Source organism: Zophobas morio, unplaced genomic scaffold (assembly GCF_036711695.1).
Source record: "Zophobas morio isolate AGI-343-1 ecotype UQ-CSIRO unplaced genomic scaffold, CSIRO_AGI_Zmor_V1 ptg000005l, whole genome shotgun sequence".
Classification (NCBI taxonomy): domain Eukaryota; kingdom Metazoa; phylum Arthropoda; class Insecta; order Coleoptera; family Tenebrionidae; genus Zophobas; species Zophobas morio.
Window position 1 is genome coordinate 6,567,043 of NW_026972110.1, and position 20,604 is coordinate 6,587,646.

The following is a 20,604-nucleotide window of genomic DNA, read 5'->3' on the forward strand; positions in this document are numbered from 1 at the left end:
TAGAAGTTTGGGTTTAGCGAAGACGGTCAACGTATTTAGGACGGTGTTGCAACCGATCGTTTAACCAGAGCACTACCGACCGCCTGTACTAGACTCCACCTCGCGCATCTCGTCCGCCACGAGATCTTGAAACCACTCTAGTATTTTATATGTATTAGAAGTTGTAATTTGGTGTTAATGCTTGTAGCTTGACTCAAAATGCAAAAAAATCGAAACCAGTCCATGTTAGAAAGCAAAAATTATCTGAGGCATGTACATACTCTATCACATCCTGTATATGACTAACTTCTATTATGTTGTTATTTGAATTTCGAAAATCGCTTTATAACGCATTCACGACCTTTTTAGATCGCAGCAAGCCATGGAAATCTAGTAACTGGGTTGAAAAGCAACATTAGTAAGCTAGAGGTCCTTGAGAAAAGCTGGCATTCTTTATGTCGATTGGATCGTCACCTATTTAAAGTTATGAACTGACAGAAACCTAACCACTGTTGCCGGCTTAAACATGTAAATATGTCTAAACAATAAACACTATCGTTATTAAACGAATTAACAATAACTAATCATTATTGGAGGACCTACTGCTGCAAGATTTATACTATTATCTTTGTCACTTCTTTTGAAACAGCACCTGTTGATTTTGCCTAAAATTTAACAATTAGTAACAGCTTTCGGTTGATTGAGAACGGCCTTTAGTTAGAAAATCGTCTGAAAATGAATGTTACCAAATTTACGTTCAACATGTGGAGTTTCAATAGAAATGGCAAAAAACATAGGTGTATTTCAGTTGCAAGAAATTCTTTTGCAACGGAAGACATTTTAAATTTCAAATAAAGCGAAATTTGGCAATTGCCAAATTTCAAAAATTTTTGGTGAGTAAAAGTTGCAGGAATTTGTAAATTGTTCCATAAGTTTTCAGTGTATTTTTTTTGCATGATTATTCTGCAAACTTAAAGATTTTTTTCTACCGCCCACGTTTTTTGGTTTTCTAATAGAGCTATTAACGCACGCAAATGACGTCACAGCAGTTCGTTAATAGCGGAAAGGCGTTCTTTAATAGATCTGGTGTAATTTAGATCTGTAAGATTGGTAGCAATGACGAGAAACGTCAGGTGAATGTCAGTGGCAAATGTAAACTTAAAATTTCCCACGTTTCCGGACGCGTAACTTCTTCGCAAGACATTTTAACCAATTTTAAATTACAAAAACTCGAATTGATTCGAATTACAATTGTTGTTGTGAAAATTCGAACCTCAAATATTTCGTGGTTAGTGTCAGACCAACCCATCACCAACCACGACAAAAGTCCCCAGATAAAAAAAAATGCAAATTTCAATTAAATTTTGGGAAAAAACGTGTGCGGTAGAAAAAATAGTATAAATACCTCGTTCATAAGGCCATTGAGGCACTCATCCTTTATATAACTCGCGGCTTCGCCGCTCGTTCTATAAACTTGGATTCGTGCCTCAATATTTGCCTTATGAAACTCGTTCTTTAATATACTATTTCCGAATGGTAAATCTACTATCTAAAAGTAAATCTTATCTCAGGGACTTTAATTTTGAAAAAATGATTATCCTATCTGGCAAGATGCATTTAATTATCAAGAATTGTAGCTATTTTCACTTACTAATAATTTAATTCGTTGTATAAACCTGAGCTGCCAGTATCATCATTCACATTCTGAATTAAATTCCTCCAATGAAATAATGAATATTCTCAAATAACAAATTTCTCATGTGTTTTTTGCGATCACCTGAAATAAGTTCTGTACAATGTTTACTAAAATTTTTCACGTCTATTTTTTAAATTTTTGTATGAAGGCTCAAAAGTTATGTGTTTGTTATAAATTATAAAAATAAATTTACAAAATCTCTACGCCATTTCAATGGGGTCACAGTGACAATGATCATTTCTAAAAAGTTGAATTAAAAAAATCCCGCGGTTGTTTTTTCGAAAAATTTTGATCAATTCTGTGTTACTCAACCACTTGACTTTTTCTACTAAAAAATGTGAGTGGTTTGTCCAACTACATCGAATGGTATGATGTAATATCCATTACCATAACACATCTTCGTTGCAACTTGTTCAAAGGAGGAATAAGCTGATTAACCACCAAAATTTTAAAAAGTATCCGCCAATCGTTTTGTAGTAATCTCTGTTATTTGCGAATTTCATAAAAAGTTACATCTTTCTAAAAAGCTCAAATGACAAGATTGTATCTCTTTGAACCTTCACTTGTACCTTTGCTGGGATTACTTTTCAAATATGAATTGTTCACCCAACGACGAAGGGAAGACCCTTTGGTAAGTAAACTCATGTTTTGTCGAGGTACACAAATGTTACATCTTCACTACAAGTTGAAGAAATTTTCTTAAAAAAGTAATTTTAACTATAATGACATATTTTTATTTACATGAGAATTTGCAATTGTTTACTTCCCTGTGTTTGTAACCCAAACACAGACTTAATAATTTTGAAAAGTGTTGTTCTTTCTCCCTGAAATTGTAACTGTTTCTGCGCATCAGCAAGTTTGTCTACAGTAAGAATGAATTTTTTCATTATATTGGCAAATAGGTCATTGCAGTTTTTTTTGTTGTTTACAAAATCATCAAAAATTTCGGTTGGTTTTCTTTTGCCAGAGAATGTAGTTGATAAAGTTTCGTCAGTCACGGTGGTAAAAAAAAAATACCTACTAACGTTTAAAAAGGTTGTGAATATATTTAATATATTACTTTTATGCAATGTTTTTTTGGAAAGCGATTTTTTTCGGTATTTCCATTTACTTATATAAAATTCTCTTGTGCCTATGTTTGCTTCAAAATCTACCTAGTTGACAAGCTACTTATTTAGGGATAATTGCTGACACCCACATAATAAATGTTCTTTATTAATTTCGAAGATTTTCTTCTAACGAAATGGGTAAATATTGGTAAGAAATTCTTATTTACGTCTATAATGAAATTCTGTCGCTGTTACATTATTATCAAGGCACAAAAAAAATGTAGACACAACGCATAGCTCTGTATCAAATTATCTCAAGAAAAACTGAATTTGTTTAAGTACCTACCATAAACTGATATGTACTATCAGCTTAGTCATTGAGTATAAATACTATTTTAACAAGACGAGGCAATTTATTTTAAATATTAAGTTACACAAACCAAACTAATATTTGCTATGCTTTTCTCTCGATTCAAATTTATCCAATTTTAAAAGGGACAATAGAAACGATAGGTTTTAACCTAAGTGAGTCCCTCCTTGTGCACTAGCGGGGTGTTCAGTAAAGTTTCAGAATCTAATATTTCCGTTGTTAACAAACTTATTGCAATGAAATTTTAAATATAAATTGTCCACAAGTTATACTATATAACACAGTAACAGTTTTTTTTTAACAGTTTACCATCATTTTTTTTCTAAGTTCTGAAATTTTCCAACACGTATTTTTAAAATCCAATACATAAATTATTTATGGAAATTTCGAAACGCGGTTTTCACCATGCGATTTATTTTGTTGAAAATGAGATACAGCAAAAGCAGCTTCTTCGACACAAGCTTCTTTTTAGTATAGGATTGTTACGTATAATTTCTTAAGTTCTAATTCTTAAGTATCATTTCATAACTAGTTGGAAACATAGCGTAATGTTCACAGGCACGAATTTACTTTATTCTGTAAGTACGTAAGTATTTAACTAAGAGTCGTGTACAGTAATAATAATTTGTTTGTGTTTGGATAAAGTCGGTATCTTTCGACACCCTGAATTTATTTTCTGTGTTTTTAAAACAGTGTCTTTACAGTACTGTTCAATATATGTATATTTTATTTACTAAATCGGAAATTTTGCAAAATTGCGAGGTGGTCTTACGATGAATAATGAAACAGCAAAATACACGTTCGTTTCAATATTCAATGTCAAGTATTCATTGGGGTACAAGTTAAACATAGGTATTAATATAACAACGACTAAATATTCAATATTTTGCATATTTTACTTATTTATGAAGTTTAACTATTTAACAATTCTATCCAAGGTGTTATTGAAGATATTGGCACACGTCAGTAAGCAACCTTAGACGTATTTTGTGATACAACCATAACCTTTGCCAAATTTTTACTGACACAATGCTTGAATCGTTGACGTTGTTTTCTAAACAAAAAAAAAGTGAACTTTAAACTGTACTGAATTATGAAGACAATGGTTAAAAATGGTGACGTCCCAGCATCATGCATTTGCGTAACGTATTCATTGCAAAGGAAAGCTTATAATGTGTCTCGGGATTGTGGCTTTTTTTATCTCTTTACATAAGAATTTATAAATTGGATGTCTTCTACGTCTTTCGTCCCTGTCCATTTATCCAAAGTATATATTACAACATCGTTTCTACAAAGACAGAATAACTTACCTTTGCTATTTCGCGTGCTGCGTCTCAGCACTGCTCCACTCCGCGTAAGCCGTGAGGGCTCTTGCTCCTCGCGAGTAGTTGGCTGGCTGCTCGTCGCCCCCAGCGCTACGAGTTCACGTTTTCCTCGTTCTGATGTCGATTTTCTTGAGTGAGAGTAACCAGATTCGGAATTTTGTTGAATCAAACTGCGACTATGACTTCGAAGCGGATACTTATGCACGTGCGATTGTCTTTCGGAACTATCGTCTGAATTCGTCGGATCTACCTCGTACTTTTTGTGATTGCAGTTTAACTCGTTTTTATTTCTGCTGCGATCTGAACGTTTATGGTTATGCTTCTGTTTAACGGAATCTTTAATATCCAATTTATATCTGAAAAATATATATGTTATCATTTTACACATACAACTAGCAATCAAAAAAAAAAAAAAAAACAATTCAGTTTTATTCGCGAAGTTCCGGGAAAGCGGGCTATTTTAAAAAGGCTATGGTGTAAGCAGGTATATGATATTCAATTAATGGCAGACAATTACAGTTGATGTCTGCGTTCAGCAGAAAACACTGAATACATATACATACAACTACAGCTAAAACAAAACCTTCGTTAGATAGATATGAATTAAAAGTTGATGTTTAATTAATTAAATTATTATTTATCATTATGACTCTTAATACTTTTTCCAATTCCCATATGTTTACTCTGTACCTTTTATTGAACACAAATGTGAACGGTCATTGGCCTTTTGTTGAATCACGTGTTACCCTTTTTACGTCACAGTCCTTTGAAAATGTCGATTTCTCTGATGGATTAAATTAATTAACGGCATGCCTTTTCCAATGAAAGCATTTTTCAATTCTTATATTTTACATGTATTTGTATATTTGCATCTACTGGAAACTTTTTTGTTGCTTTTAATAGTGTTTATTTAGAATGAGAATTAGTATAAATCCTTTTTGTTCAATTTTTTTAACAGTTTTATAACACGTATTTGTGAATAGTTTAAAAAGGTTAATGTTACGTTATCGTGTTTCATATCCATAGCCTTGGCGCTACGCAGAAATCATAAAAGTCACATATTTACAAAATATATAATTTTTAGATACTTTCTGTACTAAGTAAAAAAGACATGTTGTTTGTTATAACTAGTAGTGATGGTGATTGTTGTTATATTTATATATTGTCATATGAGAATAATTTGTATATCGAATAGCATAAATATTTCATATTTATTCAAACATCATCGGGTGTTGCTTATGAGCGACGTTTTCCTATCTTCTAATGATGAGTACTTTCACAGATGGTAATAGAAACGAGTATGAACATATTGTTGCAGTTATCAAATAGGAAAAAAAATAAACAAGATGACTATAATTTTGATATTTTTCAGGAAACAAAAATACGGTTCAATGTTTAAAATATAATATTTATAACCGAAAAAATGTTCACAAACATAAGATTGTGAATGTGAATCCGACCACTCCACTGCCATTTAGGCAAAAAATTAATAATATTCAAACTTTTATCATTACTGTTACTGACATCGAGTTTTAACCTGGTAAGTCGAACATTAAAAAAAGAGATTATCTTCTCATGAGCTTTCAGATGACGTGCGCAAGGTATTAAAACGTCCCACAAAGAGACGCAAATAGTAATGAAAACTACAAATCAGAATTCATGAATGTTATAAAAGGCTTCGTTTCATCAAAAGTTTTGTCAATAGGAAGCATCCATACACTGAGCATACTTTTTTTTTAGATTCAGGCCTAAATTTTACTGCAACATGAATGTATACATGAGCATTAATAAAAACAAAAAGTTGCTAAAAATGTTCTGTATATTATTGTACTTTATTTGTTATCTAGATACTTTTAATAATGCATTTTGTTTTATCATTTAAATCTAAAACGAATAAAATTATCAAAAATCATCTTAAAGATAATAGAAATCGAGTTATCATTGACTATTATTATATCGTGCATTTATATTACTAAATTCAGTTGATAATGGTGCACTCAAAATATGATGGTGTTAATTGTATATCATTGCGTCAAAATTTTTATTGTGCTAAAATAAAAAACTTAATTTATTTATACTCACACGATGAGCAAAATACCAACGATGTTGGTAAATGTTTTGTTTCAAAAAGAAGCAAAACAACTTTACAATAAAAATATCAATTTCTTTGAGAATCTTCCAATATTCAGGCGTAACACATTACATATTATTCACTGTACACCTTAAAACATATAGATCAAAGCAATATAAAATTCGTAGTATGCAGTGCTGTACTAAAATGAGTCTGCATGCTCCACTGTTATATTAGATTCTGATCTGAATTTGACACAGATTTCGAGTTTAAAAATGATTAGATTACAAATTATCTTGATCACAGGATACATGTTCACTTACGATTTTAAATAACAAAATATAACGAAGCTGGATACAGTGTGTGGAAATTACCCAATTGCGGAATAAATTTAATTATTTAAAGATAATGATATAGAGCAGGTACATAATTCATTTTGTTTTATTTTATCTCAAGTTACTGTGATAGATGTTATATAATATGATTAATGTTTGAAATTTAACAATTTCCATCTAGTCTTTAAATCTGACTGAGTTTGTTGCCTCAAATGGTCTAATTTATGTTAAAATGTTAATTTTTCATATTAGTGTTTTAATTTTTCATAGTTTTTAAAATAAATAAAAAAAAATTGGTCCAAAGTTATTTAGGCCGATTTTTTTAGGCTCTAAAACATAACCAATGCATGTTGGGCTGTATTTTGTAATAAAGGATTATATGGCAATTTTTGATTAAGAATAAAATTGTAAAATTTTAAAATTAAAATTATATGAAATAACGGGACCTTTCATAATCAAAATACAGTGTCACCTAGTTATATAGAATTGGATAGTATATCTTTTAAAAGGCGGCTCTGCTCGTCCAACAATTCATTAATAAAACTATAATAAACAAATATACATTTGAACAGTCTGTGATTATGAAGTTAAAGTCAATCTACTGCCAAAATTTCAACCAAGTTCATTATGTACGTTTCAAGATAAATTTAAATTTCATTCTACAATTTTACTTTTAGATCTCCTGACAAGTAATCTCCGAAACTACTGGACAGATTAGTGTGTCATTTAAATATAACTTGTCTATTCCTTTCTTTTTACAATGCAAAGGCAGTTGTTAAAAAGTTTAGTTTTTTTTAGTAAAATTTATGCGTCACGCATCTTTAAAAATAGGAGTTTCTATAACACAAGCTTCTTTTACCGTTTCTCATTTCCAACAAAAAAAGTCGACACCTAGTTTTGTAAGCTGAAAACAGTGATGAAACTAGCGTTCCGAAGTTTCCATAAATATTTGAAAAATTAATTTTTAAAAATAGTGATGCAAAAATTTATCAAAATTAAAAAAATATGTTGTAAAAAAAATTGCTCGCGCATTATAATAATGAAAGTTATATTTAAAATTTCATAATAATTAAGTCTGTTAATGAGGGATATGTACTACATTCTGAAAATTATTTATTAAACACCTAACATTAATATTTGCTGTGTGTCTTTTTTGGATACTTCCTTAGAACTAGCGGAATTGTTGTCCTTCATAGTGTAACCTTGGATTGATGATGTTAGAAAACTTTCTTGACAAAAAATAAATGTATGGCCACGATAAAACAAAAAGAAAAGGAAGATGAGGAGACCTCATCAAATGTAGCTCTCCTAACTCTAACAACTTCAATAAATTCATCATTTTTGTAAAGTTTACTTTAAGCTATAAAAATAATTTTGTGCATGTGGTGTGATCACAGACACCAAAATTGAAGTATTTAGATTTTTATTATCCCTTAATCTATTGTAGAAATGAGAAAGTATTAAAACATGTACTACATACTGAAAAAAATTACGCGAATTGAAACATATTTGCAAACCAGAAATAATTTGAAAACAAGTATACACACCTAATTCGGAGTTTTCCTAACCTATGTGATGTATCGGACTTTTCAGCTGTGTCCCACTGATCCTCTGATTCCCCTGTGTAGGATGTAGGAGAACTTGAGCTTTTCCTAAATTTCTTTAACTTATGTTTAGAAGAAGTAGATGACTTTGAAGTACTTGCTTCGGTATTGAAACTATCTACTGAGCTTGATGAAGGTTCTGGATCACTTTTCAAGTTATCAATATTGTTATGTCTATGATTTATGACTTCGCTTTTCTTGAAGTTGCGTCTCTGTCTAGTAACCTCAGGTAGTTCTAACTCAAAAATGTCAGGATGAGATCTTGAAGTTCTAGATGTCGATGGAATAACTTGTTTGTTCCGTAATTGTTTAGAGGTCGATGGTGCTGTAAACTCGTTTTTATTTGTTTTTGGGGTTCTATGGGTTGCTTTTCTGTGAGGGTGTTTATTATCAGCCAGATCGATTTCAGTGTTGTCCACCTGAAACGGAATGCGTCCGTCAGTCACTAAGGTTAGAAAAATGGCAGGATGGTGTTACGTTGGGTGATGATATCTTTCTGCGAGAATGTCTAGTTTTCGAGTCTTCTTCTTTTTGTGTTCGAAGGCGCTTGGCCTCAGGACGTGGCTGCGGGGGCAGCACACGCTTGCGGCGGCTTGTGCTGGCAGCAGCGTTTGCGTTAGCTGGATCTGCCATAGACGAAGCGTTCCAGACACCTCCACTTACCAGCGACACTCATTCCCTTTTAATTCAGCGTGCTCTTTTTTTGTTATGTTTGTGAACTGAAATGTAGTCGTGTGATTAATTACAAATTTTATGTCTTATGACATGGCCAAACCAATCAATTTAAAAATCTATCTTTGACAAATCAAATATTTGCCTTGAGTCATCAAGTCGTATAAATAAACAATTGCAAGAAAATGTCAGATTGTTTAAAAATTTCTACTTGAACTAAAACATCCAACAAAATTTTCCAAGAAGAAATACATGGCGAACGTCTGATTAACTATTTCTAAAAATAATCGCCATAATTGAATGTGTTTGGAGACAAGGCAATTTCAATTTCATGGACAAAGGCATAGCAGCTCCATTACATGGGCACAAATATGACATTGGATATCAAAATGCAATAAAACTATCAGTTGACTGTGGTAGGTACGGATGTTGAACGAGCCTTCAAACTCATTTATCCCTATTTTTCCACATCACCTACCTATTATATACATCATATCACTACTTTTTCTCCACACCTTATCGCCCTAAACTTACAAAAACTAATTGGAAATGTCCAAAATGAATAAATTTTGGGAGACACTGTCAAGTTTGCAGCACGACTGCCCTGTAACCATATAACTAAAAAATCCCATTCACACAACTGAAAAATTCGCAGAACCAGTTCCAAGAAACCAGTCAGACCCTTCAACACACCAAACAACTTTTGCACCCTGACTAAAGTCGACACAAAACTTACAATAAATACGATTAAACTGCGAATTTGTTCACAAAAATTTTATATCCATGGCGCACCATAATCGTTCTGTTTTAGTGTGATAAGCGAGTTTTACAATAATAAAGGTGAATGTCGCGCCATCTGTACAGCTTTTAACTAACGCACAACAGTTTTCGGCAATCGGCAACATTTACAGTCTCGGTAGCGGATACCTATTTTGTCTATTTTACTGTTGTCGATATTTCAGGTCAACTGTTTCAAAAATTCAATTAAACTGTCATTTCCGTTAAAATAATAATTAATAAATATGTATAAGACGGACCAGATGTTCCAGATGAGTGTCTTCCCTACAATTTTAAATAAAATTAATTTATACAACAAACGACAATAATTATAAACGCAATTTCAAATCAAAACAGCTCGAGGTCAAATTTAGTCGTTACATAAACTGTTCGTTATTGTGTATTTATATAGCTCTATACAGCAACCCTTTAGCTTGCATAATGTAAAATAAAACAACGGAATAAAATTTAATTTACCTTTGTGTTTAAAGTTGGCAGAAAGTTACACTCGAACAAAGTTTTGTATCAAGATGGACTGAGTAGAAGCGAACACCAACAGGGTTTGTAAGTAGTTTGAAGCGTCACCATACCTTTTAAAAATTTACACGTATATTTTTTTTATTATTAACACTTTCTAGTCCACTGAAATAATGAAATTTTAAGAAATTACTTCGATTATGTTATTGCAAATTATGTCGATGCAGTAGGCCATGATTGTGCAACTCAGCTTTAGATTTAGTTACGAAAAAGGAACTAGATGTCAATTTCATCAGTTTAAGGATATGGTTAAAAAATCATTGAATCCTTATTCTAAAAAAAAAAAACACGCAGAAAGATGTTCGTGATAATACCGACAAACTGACGTTCCCTTTTGTTTAAAAACGGCATTGCTTTTATTATAAAAAATAAATAAGCAAATTTAAAACGACGAAGATTACACCATCGATTGATACACCTGTTTATTACGAGACAATTAAAATGTCAGCAAAGAATTTTCTTATAATTTTAAAATTGCTAGATGTACCTACTGCCAACTTTATCTAGATTTTTCACAGCCATCTACGTCGACAACAATTTTGAAATAACACAAAATTTTCTACGTCTACAAAATTTCATTTTTGTGTAGAAATAAGTGTCAAGAGGGTTGCACCGAGGATCGGGACAGGACAGGATTCACATGAGAGGAAGCACGGTAATTAATAATTATAGTTACTATGATGTAAGAAATTTATTTGTAGAATTGTAAAAAATTAAATGAAATAATAAATATTAAATACATAAGTTACATTTTTACACAGAACATGAAGAGAAAAAATAGTTCTAATAAATTACAAAACAAAATAGCAAATAAAATACTACATACACTGACTGGCAAAAAAAACCTGCCACCCTGAAAAATTTTGCAAAACCAAACTTTAAAGATTATTAATTTAACTAGTGATCGTTATTTTATTAAAGAACCATTCACTATTGACACATGTTGTATAAATTAGCAAAAAAAAGAAGACAAATAAACGCAGAATTAAATTTAATTTAACAAAATAACCGAAACAGAGCGACAATTTGAGAGACGTCTGTAAGAGTTAATGGAATTGTTTTCGGGTGAAAACGTTTATTAATTGCAAAACTTGCAAATGATGAAAAACACTGTTTACAACAGTCTCCTTGATTGTTTTTTTTTTAAGAAAATATGGTACTTGATTTGTTTCTGTTACTTTGTTAAATTAAATTTAATTCTCCGTTTATTTGTTTTCCTTTTTTGCTAATTTGTACATCATGTGTTAATAGTGAATGGTTCTTTAATAAAATAACGATAACTAGTTAAATTAATAATTTTTAAAGTGGTTTTGCGAAATTTTTCAGGGTGGTCGTTTTTTTTTGCCGGTCAGTGTATTTAGGTAAGAAAAAATATGTAGGTATACTTCATTGCATTCTTCAATGTTAACAAAAATTGTGCTAGGTACTTTCTTTCGGGCGTGTTATTATTTTAAATTCAACAGGTAAGTAACTTATTAAAGCCTAGAGTAGTCAAAGCAATATTTGAGAAGGTAGGAAATTTGATAACCGTCTGTTAATTAGATGAATGTAAAAAGCATTCAACTTTTCAGACTAGAATAAGGTATGGAAATACTTTTCATTTCTTTGATTAAATCAGTAAACCTTGTACATGTGAATGTTAATAAATTAAATACATTAAAATCAAAATGGAAAGCCACAACTCAAATGATATACTAACACCGCTTTAATTGGGAAATTAATTGCAGTTCATGCTTATTGAGCTTCGATAAACCGATTTTTGATTTAATCGCGACATTATTAATGGCAGTTAAAAATACTGGAACAGCCTGAATTTTTTGCCGTCATGGAATCGTCTTTCACAGTTTTCACTCCTGTATTCTAGGCAACCCACCATTCATGACTAGGACTATAAACGTAAGCTTATTGACACGCAAGGTTTAACCAAAAAAATGAAAAATTGTCCCATAGTCTTCCCTAATCTGAAAAATTTTTCATCTAAAGTCGCGATCTTTTCTATGGAACCACTCCCTAGTGTAAATTTTCAAAATTTGTTTAGTGTAAGTGGCCTTGACGGGTTTCTGGGGGAAAACATATGTGTCAAAAATTTGACAGGTTAGATGGCCCCATTGTCAATGTAGATATTTTATTTTAATAAATAGATGAACAGAACATACAGTCTGCACGGGATACAGTGCGGCATAAATGAGGGCAACCGAAACATTCGTGTTGTGCTAGTTTCGATTGCCATATCAACTACCGCTACCAACCGCGTTCGACGTAAAGTACTAGATGACAGGGCTACCAACTTGACCTTTTATCGAGTGGTTCCGTAGAAATGACCGCTACTGTACAAATACATTGAAAATTCGAGGTTTTGCTCTAATAACTGAAAATGGCTTATAAAAATGTTTTCATTTTATCATTACATTTCAAATAAACTATCAATTTTATTGTTTACGAATACATTGTTAGGTTTTATAGAAAGATTTTTTAAATTATTATCATATAATATCTAACACTTATTAGTGAGACCTTGAAACGTCATTTTCATTATTAGCTTACATGGCGGGCCTCGTCCCAAGTTAATTTAATTGATTCAGTTTTGAAAATTTCAGTTGATATGGTTAAAATGGTATTTCCTTAAGTACGTAATGTCTTACCCATTTTTTTGGTTGAGTCACTAAGCGCGCGGGCTTCAATCATTAATTCTTAGAAATAGAAAGAAAAGTTAAAGACCAAATTTGTATGGTTCTTTCAGGAATATACTCTAAAATTATTTTTAATTACGCAGACTGTTCTGTTTTTAAGGCGTAACACTCAATTTGGTTCTTTTAATTGAAATGTCGTATATTTTTTTACATTTTCTCATTAGTCTCTTGTTAGACTTTATAACTACATGTTTTTTTAATTCCGATGCGACGTTGCCACGTTATTCCAATTTTCTTGAAATTTTTTGACAATGGAAGGATTCACAAAAATCGCAATAAGGTAATTTTTAAAAGCTGTGTTACAGTATATATTTTGTGGAAGGATAAGTAAAAGTCCGCAATTTTTTGTGGTATCAACTAAACCAAATTTTACTATACACTTATAAAAGTATAAACCGCAACAACTATCAACTTTAAATATGAAAAATACTTAACAAAAAACACAGACAACAAAAAATAGAAAAATTTGAAAATTGTAAAACATAATTTATTTTTTTTTATAAACACTCTGTATAATAAGACTCAATTTTATTTATACTATAACAAAACGCATACCTGTATTTATGTCTCCATAAAATATTGCATCACAAATTAAAAAAATAACCCTACTGCGATTTTTTATGAACCCTTCTAACGCTAAAAAATTTCAAGAAAATTGGAATAACATGGCAACATCGCAATGGATTTTTAAAAATAAAAAGCGTTTCGCCTCTCGTATGGTTGACATACTGAGTTACCGTGTCGTACGTTGCCTTATTCTTAACCTTGCTCCTGAAGATGCCACTTACGAAAGTGTGCGAAACGTTGAGCCCAAAAACTCAGTTAACACTGTTCCAACCCGGAAAACGATAATGTAAAAATAAACTTTGGTTGTAAAGCGTTAGAAGGGGTGAATTAGAATATGTAAGAATTGTGTTACATTTGAAAAAAACTAAGTTGTGTGTTATACTTTAAACACAGAACACTCTGTATACTTGAAAGTAAGATCGGGATTAACTTTTTACTACCCGAGCGTAGGCGAAGGAAATATTGTAATCGAGTCCGTCAAACGACTCTCTACTTTTACGTTTTCTCAACCTTTCATGACCCCAACAGTACGAAGAAATAGGTCTCCCGTTCCCATCTGTCTCTCTGTCTGTCCGTCTGTCCGTCTGTCCGTCTATCCGCCTGTCCGTCTGTCTGCCATCACGGATTTTTATTAGACAGATAATCTCCGAAAGTACTGGGCGATTGTTGTCAAATTTTGTATTTACTCGTATATTAGAAATATCATGTAGATGCTAAAACGCTAACCAAAATTTGTCTAATCATCCTCACCAACATAATGTGATGACGTCACTTCAAAATTGTACATAGTAAATGGGTTCTAAATTGTATAAAATAACATAGTCCTACATCCCTGGTCCTACACATGTAGTTTATGGCTCCGAATTGAGTTTTTACCCGAAACGTCTAGATTTTTGGAAAAAAAAATCAAAATTATGAAAGAACATTTTGTAATTTAATTTTGAATCTGCAAAACCGAATGCTTTGACATCTTGCAGATGGTTTACAGTTATGATAAGCATGATAAAGTTTTAATCAAAATATATTTATTTATTCCCTCCAAAAAATTGATGACATCAGCTCAAAAGTTTGACGAATAAATCCTATCTAAAGTGTGCAAAATATGATGAGTCTGTACTTGTGATTTATCATTACATTAATAATTTTTGGATTTGCATATACAGGTGATTCAAAAAAAATTAATGAATGCGTGAATTTATTTTCTTGATTTAATCAGGAACTACAAAACCGAATGCTTTGAAATCTTGAAGAGTTATCATAAGCATGGTAAATTTTTAATCCAAATGTAGTTGCTCATCTTTCCTAGAAAATTGATGACTACATCCCAAAATTTTGCCGAATAAATCCTATGTAAAATGTCCAAAATATGATAAGTCTACACTTGTGATTTATCATTCCATTCATATTTTTTAGATGTCCTTATGCGGGGTGTCTCAAAAAAATTAATGAATACGTGAACTTATTTTAATCTTACATGTGCAAAGTATGCTGAGTCTATACTTGTGATTTATTACTGCATTATTATTTTTTAGATTTGCTTATACGGGGTATCTAAAAAAAATTCAACTTTTTTTGCCTGAGAAAAACCAAGAACAGCAGTTCCAATTTTTTATTGGTCAAATTAAGAACGAGTCACCCCATTTTCTCGAAAATGTGAAGAATACGCACGTCTTTATATAATAATGATAAAATAAGAATTATAATATTCAGATCATTTTGTTCGATTGTGGTTTAATTAATAATTTTAGTAGTCCTGTGTTCTCAGAAGACAAACTCACTCAAATAAAACTAATTTCTACCTGACATTCTTTCGATGTATACACATAAATAAACACTTGAACTTCAGATTGCACTTACCAAGTGTTGAAGGACAAAGGTTGGTAGAGATGGATTATTTTAAGTTCCACATGGTGAATCATCAGAATCTGACAACGGCCAGTCAGTCAGTAGCGTAACGTGCACACTTCAGAAGGGCGCGGTTTTTAAATTTATTTTTTTAAATCGCAAATAATAACACATGGAAACATAAACTTAAGTGAACTGGTCACTATTAGGCACTAATCTAACAGGGTTCCTGTCGCAGGTAGAAAAGTTCACTATGACAGAGAAACGATGACGGACGCCTCTGAGGGTGCGCCCATTCGACAATGCTGGATATATTTCATTGTACTTCAGTAGCGAGGGAAGTTCTGTCGAAACAACTTTCTACCAATTTTTTTTCTAGTTCCGATCATTCATGAGGTATCGAGGAGCGCGTGGTCTAGTGTCTAACCCTGTATATATATTTTTTCAAAAACGAACTTTCAAATTAACCGAAAATGTTTCGTATTTTACAATTCTCTAAAATATAGTCACTTTTGATTCTGCAGTTAAGTGGATTTTCAGTTGCCGGTGCAAAAATAGGACGTCAAAATTGTTGTTGCTGACCGACATTCGACATTAATTTATCAATAGCTCAAACGTGATTTTCCCTATCAACATGAGTAGAAGAAGGATAATAGATTATGCATTGTAATTTCCCCAAAGAGAGATTACTAGTAACTAAGTATTTAGTTTTAGGTACGATTTTTCTGTATTACTTTTAATATGTAGGTGTATATTATAATATTTCATTTATGTTGACAAAATACTTGGCAGATATAGAAAATATTGAACTCTCGGATGATCTCACAAATATCTATATAAATTATAATAAAGAATTCCACAAATGAGACAACGGACTTGGGACGGCTCTTGAAATGCGGCCACTCTAGGTTCCACTTAGCGTTGGCAGCGTAGGAAATTTGCAAGTAAATTCTTTGTATATACGAGAAAATTCGCAGTTGTCGATTGTATTAAAACGTACTAATTTTCTGAAGAAGTTGGTACATATACGGATCGATACAATTTCTCATAAAGTCCTTGTCATCCGCACGTCACTAAATTTCTTGTACAAAATGTGTATTGAAATTGATACATGCAAATTTTCAGGAAGCCAGCTTTCATTTTGGATTACTAAAGACTTTGAAGTCGACTAACGGCAAAGTTGCAATTATATTATAGTTTGCAATTTTTTGGAAAAGAAGAAATATTTGCCAACAATCTTTGTCTTTAGAGGTGAATTTCTGTAAATTGGAGTTATATCTTGCTCAGTGCACCTTAACTGAAATGATGTTGCAACTTTACGTTTTTGAAAACCTAGCTTGACTTTAAAAATTTCTAATTGGAAAAAAAAACTTGTTGCTAATGACATTATGTAACTATATTTGTTAATACTGACTACAACTTTTTCGGCAGGTCAATTCCAAAATGTTCAGAGATAAAAAAAACCTTGCTTATCGAATAATTCAAAATAAGTTTTGTGCAGGTACTAAAAAATACGCACTCTTTAAAACAAACAGAAAGCTATTAATACAATAAAATCGTATTATTTGGTATTGGAACATTTGTCGTTGGATTTTTAGTAAGAATTCGCCACTTTCTTATTTCACCAAACAGTTTACTACAATCTAGAAATAAGATAAATAAGAACATTGTGTGAATATCACATGCTTTAGTTGTATGCAGTCAGGAATTCTTATAAGAATGTTCAAACTGGCCTCCATTGTGCTGTAAACACATTGAAAAAATAAGGTTATGATTGACACTTATGACAGGCGACGTGTAGTCATCAATCATCACAATGGGGCTGCAAAATTCACGAAATTTCAAAGCCAACGTAATATACGATATTCTTTAATAATAATCTAGGTATACACTTTAGTGTATGAAAAATTGGTCGAAAGTTATTTCCACAGAACCTCCCTCGCTCCTGAGTTACAATAAAACAAATCCAGCTTTTTCGAAAAATTATAAAATTTGATTAGACGAATTTTACTTTTTTATAAGAACCCTTAAAGTTTAAATGTAAAGAAACGTGCTGCACATATGTTTCAAATGCGTTTTCTCTTAATAAAATGGCATGATTAACATTTTTGCAGGACACGTAGATCTATCATTTTGGATAGGTGCAGTGTAATACTAATAATAATAGCACTGTATTTCGAAATTTTTGGAAAATGGAGTGAGTCGTTCTTGATTTAATCAATAAAATAAATTAACTCATTTATTAATTTTCATGAATCACTCTGTATTCAAAAACTATTAATGCAATGATAAATCACAAGTATAGACTCATCATGTTTGTATATTTTGGATAGTATTTAGGTATTTGGCAAAATTTTGAGATAACGTCATCAATTTTTTTGGGGAGCGGGATAAAGGAATGAACAAACCAAACTGCAAAATATTAATATATCTTTATCCAAAAATCTGGACGTCTGGATGAAAATTCGACACGGATTCACACACTACATGCCCAGAGTATCTTATTTTATAAAATTAAAAAATTACTAAATTATAAATTTTCGAGATGTCGTCATTCCATTGGTGGCGGTGATGATTAGCCAAATTTTAGTTACCGCTTTACTGACTACATCATATTCCTAACATATATAAATGTATACAATCGGTCCGGTTATTTCGGAATTACATGTCTAATAAAAATGGATACAGACGACAGACAGACAGACAGACAGACAGACCAGACGTAAACGGGAGATCGCTTTCTTCGTACTCTAGAGCTCATGATACGTCGAGAAAACATGAAGGTGCCAAGTCGCCCGATGGACTCGATTACTATACTTCCTTAGCTTACGCCCAGGAAATAAAAAGTGATTTTTTTGTAATGAACAGGGAACATGTACAAATTTATATTTTTCACTACAAATTTTACCTACATATTTATTGAAACTTTGTAAAAACTGGTAAATCTCCATCAGGATTATAGATTAAATGAAATATTAAAATATATATTATTTAAAACTGCACAAACTGTGCTTGCCGTTTTGGAAGTTCGAATTTGAGTAACCAACTCACTAAACAGGGTACAGTAAAACCCATTTACTGACTGATTTATTTTTCTTATGATAATCAGTATACGTATTATTAAAAATATGAATACATTATTAACCCACAAACAAACGAGTGTATTACACTACAAATTTGAAGCGAGAGTTCTAAACGCAATTGCGAGATGACGTCAGCAAATTTTTGGAAGGGGCGAATAGAAGAAATCTGATAAGCGATTTACCATGTTCACTGTAACTTTAAGACATGTGTAAAATTTCAAAGCAATCAGTTTTATAGTTTCTAAGGTAAATTATAAAATATTCTGGTAGATATTTTTTTTATTTTTCATCAAAATTTTACTTGTATGTGATTAAAATTACTGGCGTATTAATAAATCACAGGTTTATTAACACATTTTTCTGTGCAATTTAAACAAAATTTACTTAGCAAACTTTTGGAAGGACATCTTCAAATTTTTGGTGCGGATGGTCTGAGAAATTTTGGTTAGCGTTGTAGCATTTGCATAATATCTTTAAAATGCATCTAAAATTTCACCATAATTAGTAGTTTCGAAGATTATCCGTTTAGTAAAATCACCAACTAACAACCGAACGTTAAGGAAACATGAAATCTGCTTCTCATCAAATGGATCCAGGTATAAATAAATACCTCCTCAGCTTACACTCAGAAAGTAAAAGGTAAGTCTTCCGTGATCGGAAATATTTAAATCAGCCGAACTACCTTTACTTAAATTTAAGTCCATAGTTATGAAGAAATTTAGAGCCATCTTTATCGCATTTTTTTCATAAATACAACATAAAATTACTATGACAATTTTCAGAATGTTGAACATTCTGTAAATTTATTTGCACATAATTTTCTTTGTGTCTCAATTCCAGGAAGCAGCACTTACGTCTTATTAGGGTTATTTTTTCATTAAAGATTTATTTAATATTTAAAAAGAAAAATAGTCAATTTCTGATACTAGCAAATATATTCTATTTTGATATCCAATTATAGATCTGCGTTAAGCGTTCCCCTTCAAGCAAAAAACAATGGCGTTTACAGGATTTCAATATCTCTCTCCGTTTCCAAGAGTTTTAACTGAAAGTTTTAACTGGGATACCTGTATATGTGGAGGCTGTTCGTAAATGAGTGCCACGTCACTTTATCATTGAAAATTTAAGACTATCTAAATTTACCAATTTGTTTAACAATTAAAACAAAATTTGATTTTCTATAGATATAAATGAATCGAAATACATTTTTTGTATACCCCCCAAAAACAGCTATTTTACGGACTCAAAAGTATCCGTAAAATGAGTCTTTTTGGACTCAGTCCCAAAAAGTTACCATGGCAATTATTTGCTTTGACCAATACTATGCTTTACTATGGTGGCAGCCCACTACGTATTTTCGAGGAATATTTGCTATGGTTACATTAGTTGTATTAATTATAGTTGTATTTTTGGGAGCTTTAACAAAAAAAAATGTTGTCTGTAACATGTACCTAAAACGTTTTTTGGGACTCATTTGTAAAATTCGTCCCAAAAAACTATGTTTTAGGTACTCGTAACAAAGATAACTATTTAGTCAGTATTTTATAATCTCTAAATCACTATAAATTGGTCTACCAAAATTTTTTAAAATTAGGATCGTGATATATTAATTATACATATATTTTAATAATGTTTTCAGATGACATCATCGATTTTTAGAATAGATAAACTGTCTTTATGTTCCCGACCACAATTAATAGGTTGTAAACAGTTGCCAGTAGACAGAGTAATAGGGAAACAGAGATCGGAAACCCGGGTTTTCGTACTTTACGAGTTGTGAGATACTGAGTAAACAGTAAATTAAGCCCTGCCTAGAGCAATGGTTTTCCTAGCGAACTTTTGGAAAGCAAAAATGAAAATTTTCGAAACACTTTCAACAATGAGGAAACAATTAAGTGTTTTCGACCCTTTTCTGCGTTCTGCGGTGCCGTCACTGGTCGTCAGAAGTGGGATGAATGCGATCGATGAGGCTGGTCCAGGCGTCACTGCTCTTTGCCGAGGCGC

The 20,604-nt window shown here is 31.7% G+C and overlaps 1 protein-coding gene across 2 annotated transcripts in view; it reads right to left on the reverse strand.

Moving 5' to 3' along the window:
- Nucleotides 1-9,927, reverse strand: part of Ctrip (circadian trip) — a 38,147-nt gene extending 28,220 nt beyond the window's left edge. Inside the window, exons 1-4 of one of the 2 annotated variants that reach the window (XM_064046767.1) lie at nt 9,838-9,927; nt 8,907-9,148; nt 8,373-8,848; nt 4,405-4,775 (exon numbers count right to left, since the gene is read on the reverse strand). In XM_064046767.1, coding sequence (XP_063902837.1) covers nt 4,405-4,775; nt 8,373-8,848; nt 8,907-9,062 — 1,003 coding nt within the window. In that variant the 5' untranslated portion in view covers nt 9,063-9,148; nt 9,838-9,927. The other variant, XM_064046769.1, reaches the window with a different exon arrangement.
- Nucleotides 9,928-20,604: the final 10,677 nt, after the last annotated feature.